At 40.7% G+C, this 18738-nt stretch overlaps 1 protein-coding gene across 5 annotated transcripts in view; it reads left to right on the forward strand.

The window, feature by feature from the left end:
• The window catches only part of EIF2AK2 (eukaryotic translation initiation factor 2 alpha kinase 2), a 25161-nt gene continuing 6423 nt past the window's right edge, over window positions 1–18738 (forward strand). Inside the window, exons 1-14 of one of the 5 annotated variants that reach the window (XM_048298194.1) lie at window positions 1–57; window positions 417–2486; window positions 3486–3612; window positions 7569–7683; window positions 8784–8953; window positions 10491–10593; window positions 12290–12378; window positions 13198–13279; window positions 13725–13759; window positions 13924–14058; window positions 14494–14613; window positions 15691–15798; window positions 17421–17613; window positions 18363–18488. In XM_048298194.1, coding sequence (XP_048154151.1) covers window positions 3509–3612; window positions 7569–7683; window positions 8784–8953; window positions 10491–10593; window positions 12290–12378; window positions 13198–13279; window positions 13725–13759; window positions 13924–14058; window positions 14494–14613; window positions 15691–15798; window positions 17421–17613; window positions 18363–18488 — 1380 coding nt within the window. In that variant the 5' untranslated portion in view covers window positions 1–57; window positions 417–2486; window positions 3486–3508. The other 4 variants (XM_048298192.1, XM_048298195.1, XM_048298193.1 and 1 more) reach the window with 4 other exon arrangements.

The following is an 18738-nucleotide window of genomic DNA, read 5'->3' on the forward strand; positions in this document are numbered from 1 at the left end:
GCGGGGAAGGCGCTGCCCGGGGCGCGCTGGGCTGCGGGCGGAGGTCGGCGCTCCCAGGTGCCCCCCTCAGAAAAAGAGGGTTGAAATCGCGCTGCCCCCTGGAATGGGCTGTGAGGAGACTGTGCCCGAATTCCGAGTCCTCTTGCAGGGCTGGGGCAGGGAAGAAAGGCCGCGGGAGCTCCCGTGCCCCGGCTGCCGCTGGCAGCCGCCGTGCCCGGCGCACCCCTGACCGTGCCGGCCGTGGGCGGGGCGCGGAACGCGAGGGGAAAGGGAGCCGTGGCGGGGCGGTGGCTGAGCCCGGGAGGAGGAGCGGCGGTACGGGAGCCCCGGGCGTGGCGTGGCTGGGGCCGCGCCGCGGGTTTGGGGTGTGTGTTTTGAGTTTTCGCGTTTTGCTTTGGTTTTTTTCCTCCGTGTAGGAATGCTCTCTGGGTGAATCAACGGGACAGCTGGTTGGAAAATACCTGTTGAGATGTTGCCAGGGAACAGCTTTGCCGTGAAAGGATTCCCTTCGCAGCGCTTCCACCCGGAAAGGCCTGCCTGCTCCCGGGTGTTGTCAGCAGCTTGGCTGGCTGTGCCAGCCCCGGGGCCGCGGCTGCTGTCGCTGGGGAAGCCTGTCACCAGCCTTAGGGAACGGCACCAGCCAGGTCTCTGGACGGGGTCGCTGCGTGGCGCCCAAGGATGCCGAAGTCTGTAGGTTTGTACTCCGAAGCATACCGTGCACAGGACCTGGTGAACAGGGACCTGCACGAGGGAGGAGGAGGACACGCATGCAAAAGATTCGGTTCGGTTCGGCTTTCCCGGCTTCCCTGTTACATTCTGGAGCGAGTCCTTTTGCAGTTACCTGCGGGCACAGCAGCCACAGCACGGGCATTGAATCATCCAACAGCAAGTGTTCCTAATAAAGCCAAAGTCAGTAACTCCACTGTAACTCCACTATTTGGGGAACCTGTATAGTGGATTATTTGAAACTCCAAAGGTCAATATTTTCTAGAGCAAATGAATCATAAAGGCATTTGAATGAAGGCCTGAATAGCTTCATAGAACAAGATTTTCAGGTGTATATACCAAAGACTGTTTCAGAATCGGTCATTTTCCCCAAGGTGAAGTTTAACAGGCTCTTGTTCGTTGCTAATGTTTTGATAAACACAAGGTATTTTTTACCAGCCAGCAAGCAAATTTTGTTACCTTGATTAGTGTTTAATACTACTAATGTCGATTAGACATTAATAATTAACTGCAATTCACAAAGCTGGAGGAAACTTTTGTCTGTTACCAAAAAAACTGTAAGTTCACTCCAGGTCACTTTCTGTTCTAAAAACTGCACCTTTGACAGCAATCTCCTTGTCTGACAGAAGACATTGAGTCACATGCAAGGCCAAAGTAATTGTGCTCAAGAGCTTGGCATAAGGCAAGTAAAACAACAGAAGATGAGCCTTGAAGGAGAGAGGGGGATTCTGAGAAGAAACAGAGATAGCTAAGGATCCTGTAGTTAAGGCAATAAGAGGAGTTTTAAGAAAATTACCTGAGTAAGGGACAAGCTGAAACGTAAGATACACTGCACATTCTAGAAGTGATAATGTAAGAATGCCAGTTTGGTATCTTTAAATGAGGAATTGCTCTGGATGTCTTTTAAAAAGGAAGAACATCATAAACACTTCCAAAGAAAGCCTGTTGTCCATATATAAAGAAATAATAATTTGTGATTTATTTATCATAGTTTCTCCTTTTTTTTTTTTTTTTGCTACAAGATATGTTTAGGCGTTCAGCATTTAGAACTGTCTGATGGTTTTTTCCTGCATCCTTACTGGAGTCTCAATGGGTTCCTTTTTTGGTTGTGTTAGCACTATGAGAGAGAGAGCAGGTGAGCTTCCTGGGTGCCCAAGCTGTTTCCTCATACTGAGGAAGACTTAAGGCTTGCTGCTGTTTTCCTTCTGTCTTCTACAGCTGTCTGATTTCTGCTGGAGAGAGACCTTGCAGGGGTGGGAATCAAACCTGGGTGATCAGGAGTAGGTGGCCTGTGTGCACAGTGAAAGTCACCTGCTCCAACCTTTAGATCTAGCACCTGGAAACTAATCTTGGGAGATTTTTCTTTCCTGCTTTCACACAATATATTATTAATTTGGTGGCTGATTTTTTTTCCTGTATCTCAGTAAGAGAGATATTATGAAGTGTATTCATGCTCAGTGATACCCGTAACATCTTTCAAGCTCAATGTGTTGAGGAATACTTCTCATCCAGGTGGCTTGGCCTGCAATATGCAGATGGGCTCCTCGTTGGAGCTCGAGACAAGAGGCCATAAAGTCCCAGCCTTTGGGATAACAAAGGACATGAAGACAGGTGACCGCAGCCAGCTGAATGGGCAACTGAGAGTTAGAGCAGGAGCCGGTGACTCCCGACCTTTTGGATAAGGTGACGCCAGTGCGCTGGATGAACACAGAGCGGGGAGGCAGGAGAAGACAAGAAGGAAGAGGGGGACTGACGCCCGGGTGAGACGATGAGGGTATAAAACCGCGGGGGTTCTCGGGCTTGGGGAGTTTGGATGTATTCGGGTGCGCACTGCTCTCGGCTGACCATGTTGCTGAGCTATAGAGTGTGGTCGCTGTAAGAGCAAAAGGCGTCAGCGAACCAGGGACAAGGCTGGGGGTCAGGTCTTTGCGAAGGTGCTCGCTTGCCTTGGAGCCCTCGTTCCCGTAAGCTCAGGAGCGCTGGGCAGAGCGGAGGCGGCGGAGGCGCCGCTCTGTGTGCCGGGCAGAGCGCGGCTGCCCGCGGCCTCGGGCCGGAGCCGCCCGGCTCCCTGCGCGGCTCTCCCGCCCTCGCCGCCGTTTCTCTTTCGTTTTCACGCAGGCCGCGCGGTGCTGCGGGAAACGAAACTGGGCGGAGTCCGCGCCGGGCCGGGCCGGGCCGGGCCGGGCTGGCTGCTGGAGCGCCCGCGGGTCCCGGAGCGTCGGCGGCGGCTCGGAGGTAGCGGCGGGGCGGGGGCGCGGGAGGGAGGGCAGGGGTCCGCGGGCCCGCCGAGATGGGGTGCCCGCAGCCCGGCTGCAGCGGCCTGGCCCGCGGCGCTCGGTGACGGCAGCCTGAGGTCGTCTTTGGTCCGTGTGGCTGCGCCTGAGGTCCCGGTCAAGTTCAAGTGTCGCCGGCTTTCCTCTGAAGGAACAGATCCTAATTCTTGGGAAATGTTACTGATTTTTTTCCTCCCACGGAATGCAGTGAATGATTCAGTCTTTTTCTGTCAAGAAATCTGCTAAGAAATCTTCTCTAATCACTAAATTGTCCATTCTGCTTTCAAAAAACTGTTATTCCAAGCAATGACTTCAAAAACTTTGGCAGACTAATCATTTGAATTATAAATTCGAATTGATTTCCCATTAACTTTGTTACTGGCACCAATTTTCTATTTTATATCATAGCAGTGATCTACCAGGATTAGGGGCTGTCTTTATTCTATGTCTAGAGCAACAGACAAATCTTTGAATGTTACTTTGCAGCATCTACTGAAGATTGTGTCAAAATGGATTTTGAGTGTATGACCAGGATCAACCATTACTGTCAAGTATATAAACTTACAGTGGTTTATGACACCATCAATATGACGGGCCCAGCTCATGATCCTGAGTAAGTTTACTCTGTGTGTCAATAACTAGCAGAGCTCTTCCTGCAATGAACAAACTGGGTAAAGCTTGCAGTCACAAATTTTAATCTGCTGAAAGCACATATGTAGTGGGAAAGCTTGTTGAAACCATGAATTGAATGGTAGGTGCAAAGGGAGGACAGCAAGGGATACAGTTTAAGGAGAAAATGTATTTCAAAGGTGATGGCTCTTTTTCAGAAAGTACCAGCAATGCAGCTGTTACTTCCTAGTAACTCTATTGTATGTTATGCATCTCCTCTCAGGAGGTCGATTGGGTTACAGCAAGTATTTCAGTTTATGACTTAAATGCTACAAATCAAAGTGTTTACAAAGCATTGTTGATTTCTAACCAGAAAGGTTGGGTGTATTAACTCATTGGATACTAACATGTTCAATGTGTAGTTTATTTTTTAACATCTCTTACAAGAAAAGAGTCTTTTCCTTAAGAAGTTTTGCTTTCCCTTTTAGAGACAATTACAGGTGATGGAATGTGTTTTACTTTTTAACATTGATATAGTGTATTTCTCCCTTGCCAAAGGATCTATAATATGTCCTTGTGTGATATTTGAAAAATTTTTTGCTAGTTTGCATGAAGACAAGCCTTATGTTAATAATTAATATGTTTTTTTTGGATGTGTTGCATTTTGTCAGACAGCACTGTCTATGCAGACTTATTCTTAAATCTGACTACCATCCCAGAATAAATTAATAAATATTATCTGGATCTCAAATGTTAATCAGTTATCTTAATTTTTTCCCCATAAGGCTCATGTAATTAAAAAAAGTAACCCTTATTGCAGCAATGACTACAGCGCTGACACACAGCAACATCTTAATGCTTCAAAAGTGATGGCAAGGGACTGACAGAACTTACATACATTCCAAATTATTTATCCCGTTTATTGTGCTTCTTCTTTGCTTTTCTGTGTGTTCTGCTACATTCACAAATGCAATTCAGCCCATTGTGTGACAGTGGTATCTAGGAAAATCCTGGGTAACTTGGGCTATTTCAAGGATACCGTGTAAAGTGTTTGGCTATAGGGATGTGTGCTATAAACCTCCTTCAGTGCCCTTGTGCTGCTCTTTCCCGATGTTCTGCCTGCTAACAGGATGCATTGACCACAATGTAAGAAGGTTGTGAGAGCCCAGGATGGCTCAGTCCTGAGCTTTCTTGGTCAGGGAACACAGTGAGTGGACAATTAGACCAGTCCTGCCTAAACCTGTCAAGTCTGGGAATTGCTTATTAACTTGGGGTTCATGGTGGATAAGTATGACTCTGCATTTGTGACCACCTCATGTAACACTCCTGCAGGTAACCCTCAACTTGGTCATGGAGACTCAGATTGCAGATTTCCTCAGGATGCTTAAATAAAATGGTATCTTTGGATGCAATGTCATAGCTGAATGTGTGTAGTATTCAGAGCTTAGGTATGGGTTGACTGACAAACTCCATCCTGAAAAACAATCTTTCTTACAGGTTTTGTTTTTTCTTTCCTATGTGTAGAGTATATGGCCCACTATGGGTGTGCCTTGTTTGCCCCCTTGAGATTTCTTGTTAAGCCTTGCTTACACAATGAGAGGAACCACTGTTCTGCATCTTCATTGTTTTCCACCCAAACATTTTGTACTACTTTGAAAGCAAACCAGTGGGAAATTCCAAGTCAGAACTACAATTTATCAGGAAAATTAAAATAAAGGCAATAGTACAGAAACACTGGCTTAAACTAACAGAGTCAGAATATGACCTGATCCCCTGCTGGTCAGGGCAGTGGTAGCAGTCTGATTAAATGGTGGCTGCAGTCCTACTGGAGAGTGATGGATGTGGTTCTGTCAAAGCTGTGATCCTGTAGAAAGATCTGGTCCTTCTCTGGAGGTCCAGTGGTGGTTATTTAGTTCCTGTTCTCTGGGAATCCAGTGGTAGTGCTCCTCTGGTGTTCTAGGCCTCAGATTATATACAGGCAAGAACGTTCAGTTCCTCCCCCTGGGCGGGGCATTTCACAATGGGACGATGTAATTCTGTGAGTCATACTGGGAGACCTTGATGACCTGTTAGCGGAGATGGTCCCCTCAGGGTGGCAGCTCTTTCCCCAGAGGGACTTACCAGGGCTGAGTTATGGAGAAGAAAAAGAACACTGCCCCTTCTATCTTAACAGCCTACAGAGATGGTAATAGAATACATACTTTTGGTTACATCTTCCATTGTAACCCAAGACACATTTCGTTAAAGGGAAGTGGAGAAAGAAGTTGAAATAATGAAAAAAGTGAGTCCCTAAGGTCACTACACTATTTGAGACAAATTTTCCCACAGAGGAGCTCGTGGTGCTATACCTTGACTGTGTGAATCCATCTTGTTGGCTGTGAGCCTTTACACGCTCTGCCGCAGTGTGAAGCACAGACGTGCCCTGAGGCTCTAACGGTCCCTTTAACATGGTGCAAGTGTGTGCTGCTGCCAAAGGCAGAAATCCAGTAGTTTTCTCCTCTGTTGCCTTTCGTGCAAAGGCAGTATCAGAAACATTAGGGGATTTGGAGCTGCAGGACAAGCCGGATCTGTGTAAGGACTGATTTGTCTGAAAACCATTCATTATTAGGGCACAGTGGTAGGTTGATGCCAGGAGGCAGTGAAACCCCAAGCCAACTACTCACTTCCCCCCGGTGGGACAGGGAGGGAATCACAAAGGTGAAAGGGAGAAAAACTTGTGGATCAAGATAAAGATAGTTTAATAGGCAAAGCATAGCTGGATGGGTGACCAAAGCAAAATAAAGAAGTTGCTTAGTCCTTCCCATCAGCAGGCAGATGTTTCCAGGAAAGTGAGGCTTCATGATGCCTAATGTTTACTTGGGAAGGTAAACACTATAGCCCTGGGTGTCTCCTCTTCCTTCTTCATCTCCCAGCTTTTATTGTTGAGAGCATGGCATGGAATATCCCTCTGACCACTTGCCTTGGTTGTGTCTCTTGCCAGCCTCTCACATATCCCCCCTCTGCTTGCTGGAAGGCCAGAGTGGGAAAAAGAAAAAAACTTTGGTGCTGTGCAAACACTGCTCAGCAATAGGTAAAACATCAACCCTGTGTAATCCCAAAGCCACAACATAGCACCGTTCTGTCTGCTCTGAAGAAAGTTAACCCCATCCCAGCCAGACCCAGTGCAGTCAGTCCTGAGCTGCATCAGATTCCCATTCTGGTTCATGGAGTTGCCATATGGGAAGCAGGACACGCACAATTGTGGAATGGAGGGACACAGAGGGAAGGGATCAGCAGTTGAGCACAGAAAGGCTCAACTGTGTTTGTTTGTCGGTAATTTTTTTTGGTTTTGGTGGGGCTTTTTGTGACTGCCTTTAAATTCATGTCTCACAACCACTGGATGCGGTTTTTGCACTTACTAAGCAGTGTATGTCACAGGGTATTAAAGGTGAGTGTAATGTCTCATCTAGTTTCATGAAATCAAGGTTAGCTCATCTTTCCTCTGTATAGTGTCAAACTGCTGAGATGTGTCCTGGTGTTAGGGCTTCACAACTTTGCTTGTAACAATGCTGACCTCATCCATTCTCTTGCTTTTAAAAATTAAATTGTTTTGATTTTAAGAAGAAGTTAAGCAGTTAAAAATACTGTTGGAACTAATAAAGTACACGCATTTGTGACTAGAGAGGAAACTTTAAAAAATATTTATACTAAAGAATTACAATAATCATAGGTTTGATATATCCGGTATCCTTGAAATAGCCCAAGTTACCCAGGATTTTCCTAGATACCACTGTCACACAATGGGCTGAATTGCATTTGTGAATGTAGCAGAACACACAGATGCTTCAATATGCTTCAATACCTCCCGGTTATCCTATAGTGCTTTGTAGATAATAAACCCAAAGTTTAATCTGATAACATTATTAAAGTGTATATGTGGGAAAATGTAGCAATGTTTTAGACAAGTTTCCTTCATTGCAGGTTCACAGTTTTGGTCAAAATAAATGGTGAGGAATATGGTACGGGCAGTGGTAAAAGTAAAAAAGAAGCAAAAGCAATGGCAGCAAAAAAAACGTGGGAAATGATTGAGAAACAGGTGAGTAAATAGGATTAAGTTTTGCGGGTTTTTTAGTAGTAAATGTTGAAGATGACTATCTAAAAGTAGACTTTCAATAAAATGTTGTTCACTTTGAAACAGTTTCTAATTACTTGTCTTCATTCTGTCTTATTCAGCACTTTTCTGCTTTTTGTCGCTGAATTGTTTTCCTTATTGTTCTCCTATAGGGTTGATATCTAATATTGTGAGTGTTTCCTCCTCTGCTGTTATAGGAGGATAAGGAAATGTATTTGCCTTTTTTAAGCTGCCTTGGTGTATCCAGAGTGGACAGTGGTCCTTTTATATCTTGGTGACTGTTCAGTAATTCAATGTCTTTAAAACATTTGCAGGGCATTACTCAGTGTGTCTGTTGCCACTTTGCTAATGAAATTGCTTACTTTCGCTTGTTCTCATTAATCTTTTTTTCCTTGTCATTATATTCTTTACAGTATAGTTGGGTATATACTCTATCCTTCCTTGGTTTAGTCTAGGTTTGTATTTTGCTCCTTAGCTTTCTGCCCAGTGTTCTGCCCTTCTTTGTTTGCCATTCTTTATTTTTCTTTTTGACTCTGAATGCTTCTTAGCACCTTTTGAGTGAAATCTTTCCTTACCTTTTTCTATATGGCTTTTATTGTGTCACTGTCATTACTTTAACACAATTGCTGTGTGTTTGCTGCTGTGTTACTACTGTTTACTAATCACGAGACAGCTGAAAAGTCCTGCTTTCCCCTCTTGTACACGCACAGGAGCATTTGCAGCCCTTGCCAAATGGCAGCATCAGCAGCATCCTGCTGCCATTCTTTCTTCGCAGCTCATTCCCTATATTTTCCTAAAAGAGGTGGGATGAGGCATGGGGAGAGGTTGTTAGAGGCAGAAGTGTAGTACTTGGAAAGCTAGGTTTACATTTATTCAAAATGTAATAATTAGGCTTGGGATGTCTGTCCTTTGCCACAAAGGACTCAGTAAATGGAAACTTGGGATTTCTCGAGTCTTTTGAAATGTGGACAAACCTTGCAGCTACATTAGTTCTTGTGCACTCTTTATCTTAATGTATTTTTTAAGCTTTAGTTTTTAAGTTACCTGTTTTGTTTGTTTTATAGTGTAAGAGTCCCTCTAATATGGCTGCTGCAGAGTTAACGACAACTCAAGCAACCTTATCACCTGCACTAGATAAAGATTATGTCAGCCTATTAAATATTTTTTCACAAAGGACGTTGCAAATAGTTGATTATCCTAACAGAACTCGTACTGGAGATGCCCATGCTCCCACGTAAGATATAATTTATCTTCCTACTTCCTTCTAATAGTTTGTTGTGTTTACTAATGCTACCATTAGTTATCCTTGGTCATATTAGATGAATCTTTAGAAAGAGTCACACCATCTGCCTGAGTGCATTATCCAAAAGCTTCTGGAACTCTGTCAGGCTTGGTGCTGTGGCCACTTCCCTGGGGAGCCTGTTCCAGTACCCGACCACCCTCTGGGTGAAGAACCTGTTCCTGATATCTGACCTAAACTTATTCTGACTCAGCTTCATGCTGCCTCTTTGAGTCATGTCACTGGTCACCAGAGAGAAGAGATCAGTACCTGCCCCTCCTCTTCACCTCACAGGGAAGTTGTAGAGTGTAGTGAGGTCTCCCATCAGTCTCCTCTTCTCCAGGCTGAACAGACCAAGTGCCTTCAGCTGCTCCTGATACGGCTTCCCCTCAAGGCCCTCTACCATTTTTGTTGCCATCCTTTGGACACTCCTCAATAGCTTAATGTTGTTTTTATATTATGGCACCCAAAACTGCCCCAGCACTCGAGGTGAGGCCGCCCCAGTGCAGAGCAGAGTGGGACAATCCCCTCCCTTGCCCAGCTGGTGATGCTGTGCCTGATGCACCCCTGCTTGGCCCTCCTGGCTGCCAGGGCACTGCTGGCTCATGTTCAACTTGCCATTGACCAGGACCCCCAGGCCCCTTTCCGCAGTGCTGCTCTCCAACCTCCTGTTCCCAAGTCTATACACACAACCTGGGTTGTCCCATCCCAGCTGCAGAATTCAGCACTTGCCCTTGTTAAATTTTACATGGTTGGTGATTGCCCATCTCTTAATTTTAGTGTGTTGTTCTCTCTGCAGGGCTTCCCTGCCCTTGAGGGAGGCAACAGCTCCTCCCAGTTTAGTCTTGTCAGCAAAATTACTTGGTATCCTTCAAGTCCTGTGTACAAGTTGTTAATGAAGAGCTTGGAGAGCACAGGGCCGAGGATGGAGCCCTCTGGAACCCCACTAGTGACAGGTCCCCAGTCTGATGTCACCCCACTCACTGTAACCCTTTGTGCCTGACCTGTGAGCCAGTTGCTCACCCGTCATGTAAGCATGGTTATCCAGCTGCGGGCTGGACATTTTGTCCAGAAGGACGCTGTGAGAGATGGTACCAAAAGCTTTGCTGAAGTCCAGAAAGATTCATCATCTGGCTTCCCTCGATCAGCTAGGTGGGGTACCCTCTCAGAGAAGGAAATCAGGACTTCCCCTTCATGAAGCCATGCTGGCTGTGACCAATGACTGTGTTGTCCTCCAGGTGTTTATCAATACCTCCCAGAATAATCTTTTCCATAATTGTACTTTCAGGTGCTGAAAGTGGATTATCTTGAAAGCACAACCAATTAGTTACCTGTCATTACTAATGAGATTAAATATATATCGGAAACACTGTCTTGAAGATGCATACTTCAGATTTCCATTCTATAATGTCAGTTGATTGTAGTGTTTAAAAATCATTCAATTAACACTTGTCATATGGGATAAGACCTGATTCCCTGTTGTGTTTTACAGGTATTCTGTTAGCTGTACAGTTAGTGGTGTTTTGTATGGGAAGGGCACTGGATCTTCTCTAGCTGCTGCAAAACAAGCTGCTGCAAAAGAAGCATATGAGAAGGTAAATAAGAAAAGCTCTCTGACAGTATGTGCTATGTTTAGCTTTAACACTGAAGTTTAAATCTTTGAACCAATTTCCTCGTATTCAAAAGTATATTCCATGGATTCCATTAAAGAGGGAAAAAATCAGTATTTTAGTATGTTGGTTGGGCTACTGTTAGTAGAATTTATGTTGTGTTTCTATATTCAATTCTGGATTTAAAAAAAATCTTAACAGTTGATATCTCTGTGTTTCAGAATAGGTCTGATATGTTGTCATCCAAGGAAGCACACATATTAAAAATTTCTAAACTCTGACTTGTATACCAGTTGTCTTCTGTGTGAAGTGTTGTTGAGCTGGCAGGCTGTGAACGTACTTCTTTTACTGCCTTCTGTTGGATCAAAAATCTATTGTGTAATGTGAGAGGCAAAAGCAGGAGTCCGAATCAACTGGACTTGCCTTCTGTAGTGTTCCAAGGCAGAGTCTGGTGAAACAATTACTGACACCATCCTCTGGAGAGCAGAGATGTTGGCTTCATGCTGGCAGCTGTTATTTCCACATGTGCAAAAAATTATCAGAATTCCAATAGTGATCTAAACCCACTTCAGAAATGCATAGAACATATGAACTAGCTTAAATGGAGTGTAGTTTAAAGTAAAGAGTGGCAGTATGGGGGAAGGAAGAAACTTCTTTTACTTTTAAGTACTTTTAAAATTATTTGGCTGTTACTGTGAAATTTCAATGCTTTTTTAATCATCTTAAAGTCAACCATGTAATTGGCCTATTATGTCCAAATTAATGGCTCTAGGAGCCTTTCTTAATATTTTCCTATGTTGCAAACCCAGGGATCTTTTCATTTTCATCAAAATCTGCAGACTTGTTCAAGCAGAACTTGTATACCAATTAGTCTAAATTTAGGGTGGGTTGTTTTGGTTTGGTTTTAATTTTTATTCTCAGTGATGTCTGTGTAACAAACAAAATGTAACTGGCAAAAAGTAGCAAAGATCCAGTACTCCTGTATTTAAAAAAAAAGGGGTTTATCTGTTGGCTCTCATTGAAACATAAACCCTATGTTTTTGTTTCCATGATACCATGATGGAAAACCAGGAAACATTAAAAAATAAAGTTTGTTTACTTTTTATGAGGTGATGATCTATATCCATTGTAGGTGCTTTTAATGTTACTTTTATGCTCTTATGACATGGGTAGGAGGAGGAAGGGGAGGAACCTCTGCTGAGTATTTGGGATAAGGTTTTTTTATTCAACTCCAATTTAGTTATACAAGTTTTGCAGTGTTTTCATGCTGAAGACATTGAATGTCAATTTGTACTGACTTGGATTTTCAGTTCTGCAGGTTACATATATCAAAGCCTACGCAGATCTCATTTTCCACACAGCAATTGCACATGCAGCAAACAACAAAGATACTTGCTTTTCATAACTCTTACTCTTATCCTGGTTTTGAATAGAATCCAGACTCTACTTTTGTAAATGTGTCTGTATAATATGCTCACTGTGACAGGCCCCTGCGTTTTTCCTTTCTCTGGGTGGAAATTGGGCAAATGCCTTTCTTCTGCAGGGCTTTGACTGTGTAGTGCAGTTAACAACTTGCTCTTAGGACCCTGTAATCTTCCCTCTCCCCTCTTTGGCTGGCATCTTTTGCATTAGGGATTTATGTGATTTTGTTAAACAGTCTTGGCTTTTGTTTTTTTTCCAGATTGAAACTGAAGGATCTAATGGCAACTTTACATTTAGCAAATACAACAATTCCTCTCAAGTGCCAAATGAGTCTGACTCAGACTCAGAGTAAGTTGGGTTCACTGCTAATGTGGTAACAGTATATTTACTAATCTTAGAGGGTAATGGGCTCTAATTCTAAATAAAATTTATCATAGTTTGTTTTACTGCAGTATAAAAACCATTTAATTTTAACTTTTGTTCCTTAAACTTCTGAGCAAAGTTTGTTCTTCTTCTGCAGTTTTATGTGAGTCTGTATAGGATAGCTTATAGTAAGTTTAGAGCTTTCTGGCTTATTCATATTTTGCCATAGGTAGTTCTTTCATAAGTGTTTTTACTGTGATGTAAATGGATTAACTGCCTCATTCAATAGCATTATTTCATGACATTTTAACACTCCTATTGTGACACTCTTATGAATTCAGTGTAATTCAATTTCAGTACTTTCCTGTGCTCTGTATTCTGCTTTCTTCTCTCCCCTTTTTCTTTATTTTTCACCCTTTTTTCATTCTACATGAATCTTCATTTCCACCAAAGGGAAAAATATGCTTAGCAAAAGAAACTGAACATACATTAAGTTTGATATGTGATTTGAGAATCAGCAGTTTGACTATAGTGCCACTACCACTTTTACATTCTTCTATCTTCTAGATACCACAGACTCATTTAATAATAGAAATAAAGGAGAATATTACAAAGTGTTGTTATTTTAGTAGCTTTCAAGCAGGACATTTTGTAGTTTAAATCAGTCATGATTGTTAATGCCTTTTCAGGTTTTGCTTTAAAAACTGTGTATTTTTTGGTACTACTTCATTTCTTGTGACAATAATTTTATTTATTATTGTGTTACTTAACTAAAAATAGTCCATTATTTTTCAATAAAACCAGCATTCGCTTTGATGGTTCTGCTGCAAAGTTGGTAGAAAAAATGAAAGACATGGCAATATGTGAAAAGCCTTCACCTTCTCAGGTATAGTATGAAAATGGTCTTCCTCATAATTACATTTTAGACACAGAATAGGGCATGCTTCTTGTCAGAGTGTAACATCAGTTTGTTCTTTTATCCACTAATCAATAGGAAATACATGCATTTTTCCTAAGAATATTCAGTACATTCTTACTGTTAACCATTAGTAATTTCCTTCTGTACAGTGGATCAAATTTATGCAGTGTTGAACAAATGGCAGTACTCCCAAGAAAAGGGGTCAAACTAAGCTCATTTTTTGCAATGATAATGTTATGCATAGCATATGTGAAAAACACTGAGCTAAGATATGGCTTCATTCTTATTACATTGTTTACATAAGGTATGATTATAGGCAATTCCTAGATACATCATCAGACATATTTTAAACCAACTACCATGAAAATATTCAGGATACCTCAGTTAGGCTTTTTTTCTGTTTTCCATGTAGAGAAATGCACAAAGTTCTGCCCTGAAGCCCAAAAGGTATGTGTTTATTTCTAGATTTCTGTCTCCTGTAACTATATTGCAAATCACTTTATTTTTTCCACCTCTAGTAAAGAAATGCTGCTACTGGGAGGTACATTTTTTTTCTCATCATGTGTTAGAAAAATGGCTCATTATAAACTTTGCTTTTATCCTTGTTAAAGAAAATTGGCAGTTAATTTTCCTAATGAAAGAAACAAGGAAGAAGAAAAAAAAAAGTCAGATTCAAATCAAGGTTTGCCAGATGTGGACACAAATACCGGAGAAGATAATGGAAGTCCACACACTGTCAATAAAACGTAAGAAGGATTTTTTTAAAAATTAATATTTCTAAGGCAATTACAGTATGTATGAATCTAGATTTGTTTCTTTATTTATGGTAGAAAGAGGGAAAATACTGCTGTAAAAAGAACTTTCAAAGAAAATTTGTATTAGATTTCTTTTCCTGGAAATTTCAAATATAGCATAGGAATAGGCATGCAGTGGTATTTAAAGCTCACAACCAAATGTTATTTATGTGAAGATGTGAGGGTAATTACCTGACAGGCCTGCAAGGGTCAATTTCCCTTGTTTTAATCTCCAAGACTATGATTAAGACCTGTAGATTGTCAAGTGATCACTGTAGAATGATATTTCAGTAGATGTATTATATCTGTCAAGTTTATTTTTATATCCTTAAATTGAAAATAAAGTATAATTAAGTGTGGTTTTCTTTTTTTTCTTGTTTTTTTAAGATTTCTTGAAAATTTTAAAAACATAGAGCCTATTGGTGAAGGTGGTTTTGGGAATGTTTTCAAGGCAACATCAAAGTGTGATAAGATAACCTATGCAATCAAACGAGTTGAATTCACAGAGTATGTACTGTATATTTACTTCTGCCTTCTAGGACAACCTTAATCAAGATTTAAGTACTTTGTTTTCTCTCTTCAGCAATCCTAGGAGTATTTAGGTGATTTTCATTATTAATTGTCTATCCTTTCTAGTAAACTTTTTTCTTTATTTCCAAGTGAAGCTGAAAATGGTGCTGAAACTTTGTTAATTTTTGCCTGTAATGGGTTAATTTCTGCTGGAGCTGTAAAAATGTAGGTGTGCTAAGTTCTCCTGAGCAGAGTAGTGCTCTGGTTGCTAATATTGCAAAATCTATTTGAAGAAAACTTGATGATTATTAAAACATTGAAAGCAGCCCTGTTACTTTTGACAGGCTACATGGAAAATTTCCATATAAGTAATCCATAATAAGTATAATTAGGGAAAGTAGAAAAAAATCCAAGTAATAAATTCTGTGGTTTGTAATTGAAAGATGCTTTATATATGACCCATGTAGTCATTACTCTCATGCTGTGTTACTTGTCTTTTGTAAATCTCAACAGAGAATGATGATCCTAATTTTTTTTAAAGTAATTTTCTGTAACCAGAAATACTGTGAAGTATTTTATCAGCAGTTGAAAAAACTAATTTCTTGTAGGTAATCTATTGAAAATGTTTTAAGTTGTTGGAGATATGTGTACATTACACAATCCCTTTGGATTCTTGTGTTCTTTGCAAATACCTGTTATTTTCATTGGTATTGCAATCTTGAGAACTATACTAAAAACCTTCTACTGATTCTTCAAGTAATGCTGCTTTGCTGATGGGTTTGCAGCTATCTGCTTTTTCAGCCTTTTTTGAGTGGGGCTTTAATTTCTAGTATGGTTAAAACATTTGTTGCACTTTGAATAACTGAGCAGATGAAAGAAAACCCACCAAATTTGTAACTTCAGTTTTGACCTTTGAACTTATATGAAGAAGAATATTATGCTTGGTTTCTAAATTAATGTAAAACTATCTGTATCCTGCCACTTGATAGCATATCTTTTATTTAACTTTGTATTACACTGTAATAGGGAAATGCCTCTATTTTTTTTTTTTTCCTCTTTACCCCCTCCTGATAGGAAAGTAGAGCGTGAAGCAGAAGGACTTGCAAGACTTACACATGAGAACATAGTGCGGTATCATAGCAGCTGGAAGGGGTATGACCATATAAAGTACTCAGACTCAAGGTAACTACAAAAGAATAGTTTGCATTCATAAACATGTTTGCCATAGTGAACTTTATGCTGTGAAAAATAAAGGCTGATAATTGGTTATCAATTATTATACAAATATAAATGCACACTTGTGCAAACATACTGCTAGGAGAAAAGGCACAGTACTTTCCAGCAGCAGGCTGTATGTAATAAGGTGTATTTATATCTTCTTTTCCTTGATCAATAAGATAAGTTATATAATTTTCTATTTCCCCTCTCTCTTAATATATGGACTTAGTGAATTTATACAGGAGAGTAAGAATGCAGAAAATCTGGGGCAAGAATTAACAACAGAAACTAAAAATTGGCTGACAATTTGCTATCAAATTCCTGACCAGAAGTTTCCTTTTTATAATAAGTACTGGTCAGCCAGTAGCTATCATAGATTTATTTATTTCCCTAAGTTAGTATTTTAACCATGATGCCCAAAACAGTTTTGATTGTTTAGAACAGAAAACCAAAATGAAATGCTCTTTAATTTAGAGGTAGCCTTTCAACACTAAGACTTCTGGGAAAACAGTGGTGAGAGTTTTACTTGTAAGTTAGACTATTAACTTTTCCAAGATTCTGTAGTAAGTTTTTTTCACTAGCTGTAAATCCATACTCTTCAGATAGGCTGCCATACTTAGAGCCATAAAATACTAATGGATGCAAAATCATGGTTGGCATGATACCTCTCCATTACTGTGCTCATTAAATGAGGAGTAAAAGGGGGGGGGGGGAAGTCTGTCAAAACGGAACCATTAATATGTTGGAGCCTCAATAACATGTATGTATTTTACGTTAAACAGTTATTAGGCAAAAGACAGACAAAAAAAGCCCTCAAAGCTGAGGACCCAGACTGGAATTTGTGTCTTGACCTCAAGGCTACAGAGAGTCCATTTAATGTTTGTTCTTTCAGTGCCTTGAGCAGCTTTATTCCAGGGCACTCATCACATGGTGTACATAGGAGAAAACAGTACATGCTTCTCTTTGTATTTTCCTTTCCCTCACCATCTCCAGCCTCAGCCTATCCTATGGGCTTCTCTGGAAAGTATGAGGCTGCCAGGTAGATAAATATATTTTGTCTAGGTTTTCAGCTCTCAAAAGGGTTTCTGTGACTAGCAGACTGATGCCATAGATGGTCACTGCACTAACTTCTTGACAGGACAGAATTGGAAAGAACATGACCATTCTGGGCAGGATAGGAAGGCTGATGCTGTGTCTGTTGAGCAGAATAGAGAATACGTGCCAGGACTTGCAGCAGTTCCTGCAAGGCCAGATGGGACAGTGGTATTTCTTTCTGTATAGGACATGACTCTAGGTATGAGGGAAATGAAACCTGGGCACTCAGAAAATTTTCAGTGTGAAACTAGGAAGCAAGCAAAACCTTAGAAATATTTCAGGAGCATGTAGTAACTGAGCAGGGATTCTTTGGGTTGCAGTCCTATTTATTTAATTCAAATTGCTCTAGGATCTTTCTTAAAATTAAGGGACTTGCAGACTTTGTTTTGGGTAACTCAAAAAATAATTATTAGCAAAACTGGTTTTTGAAGATGACTTGGGAGGAATTGTATCTTGCCAATTTTAATATGATATGTAATTTTCTTTTGAAGCCAGAATTCTGACAAAAAAATTTGCTGTCTTTTCATCCAAATGGAATTCTGTAAACAAGGGACATTGGAAAAGTGGATTGCAAAAAATAGAGAAGACCGAAAGTATTATGTAATGGCACAAAACAAATTTTTACAAATAGTGAAAGGAGTGGAATATATTCATTCTGAAAAGTTAATTCATCGAGACCTCAAGGTATGTAGGATAGGTAAATAAAGAAAAAGTTAAAGATAGTATACTTACTGGAATTTCAGAGACTGTTAAATTGTTATAGTCTTTGCTTACTCTGGTATGTCCCCTAGCAGTGTGCTTCTTTGGATATTGCTAGTGATTAATTTTCTTTCCCAACTGGCTGAACCTCATCCTAAAATCAGAAGGTAAACAACTTGGAGGATGTCTGAATGCAATAGTTCAAAGAATCAGTAGTCATCAGCTAACAGGCATTTTCAGTGGGTCACAAGACTTATTCAAAGAAGAAAAGTTGAGTCTAGGAAGTTTGCTCTTGCCATATTGTAAAGGGATAGTTTATCTATCCTAATACATACTGTGTTTGATAACAACATGCTCTGGTTACTTTTGTCTCATGTTTTCATACAAATATTTGAATGCTACAGTTTTGGATAGAATTTCAGTCTCTAGATGTGTCCAGTCATCAGACGATTTTATTTCAATATAAAGATTATAAGGGACGATGCCTTCACAGCTTCAAGATGGAAGCTATAATGTGGCTTACACAGTTTTAAATTACTCACTTTGTGAAAAAAATCATTAATGTTGTGGCATTCCTAGGGTTAAGCTAACTTCCCTGCCTGACCACTCAGGAGCCACTCTGGCGGTCAAATTCCCACCACCATTTAATCTGCAAATCAGATTATGCTTGATGATAAACCTTGGTCATTTGGTGATTTTTTTTTTCTTCTTTTTATTTATATATATGAAAATAGCCTCAGAATATATTCATATCCCATGATGATAAAATAAAAATAGGTGACTTCGGTCTTGTGACTTCTGTGGCATTTGAGACTCTCACTGAGGACAGAGGAACAAAGTCATATATGGCACCAGAACAGGTAATTGTCCTGCTGTGTTAGCATCTCTGTAATTAGATTTGTGTTATAAACTCAGCATTGGATGTTCTCAATCCTAATGTCAGTATTAAAGCATGTTGCCTAAAGTTCCCTGGTATGACTGTATGTGAGGATAACTATTTAGGAGAAAGCTTTACCACAAATGTAAAGATTTTTGCTCTGTGTGAACATACAGTCTGACACTGTGTGCTGTAAGGAATGCTCTTGCAAAACCAGGCTGCCAGATATATAT

Source organism: Corvus hawaiiensis, chromosome 3 (genome assembly GCF_020740725.1).
Source record: "Corvus hawaiiensis isolate bCorHaw1 chromosome 3, bCorHaw1.pri.cur, whole genome shotgun sequence".
Taxonomy (NCBI): Eukaryota; Metazoa; Chordata; class Aves; order Passeriformes; family Corvidae; genus Corvus; species Corvus hawaiiensis.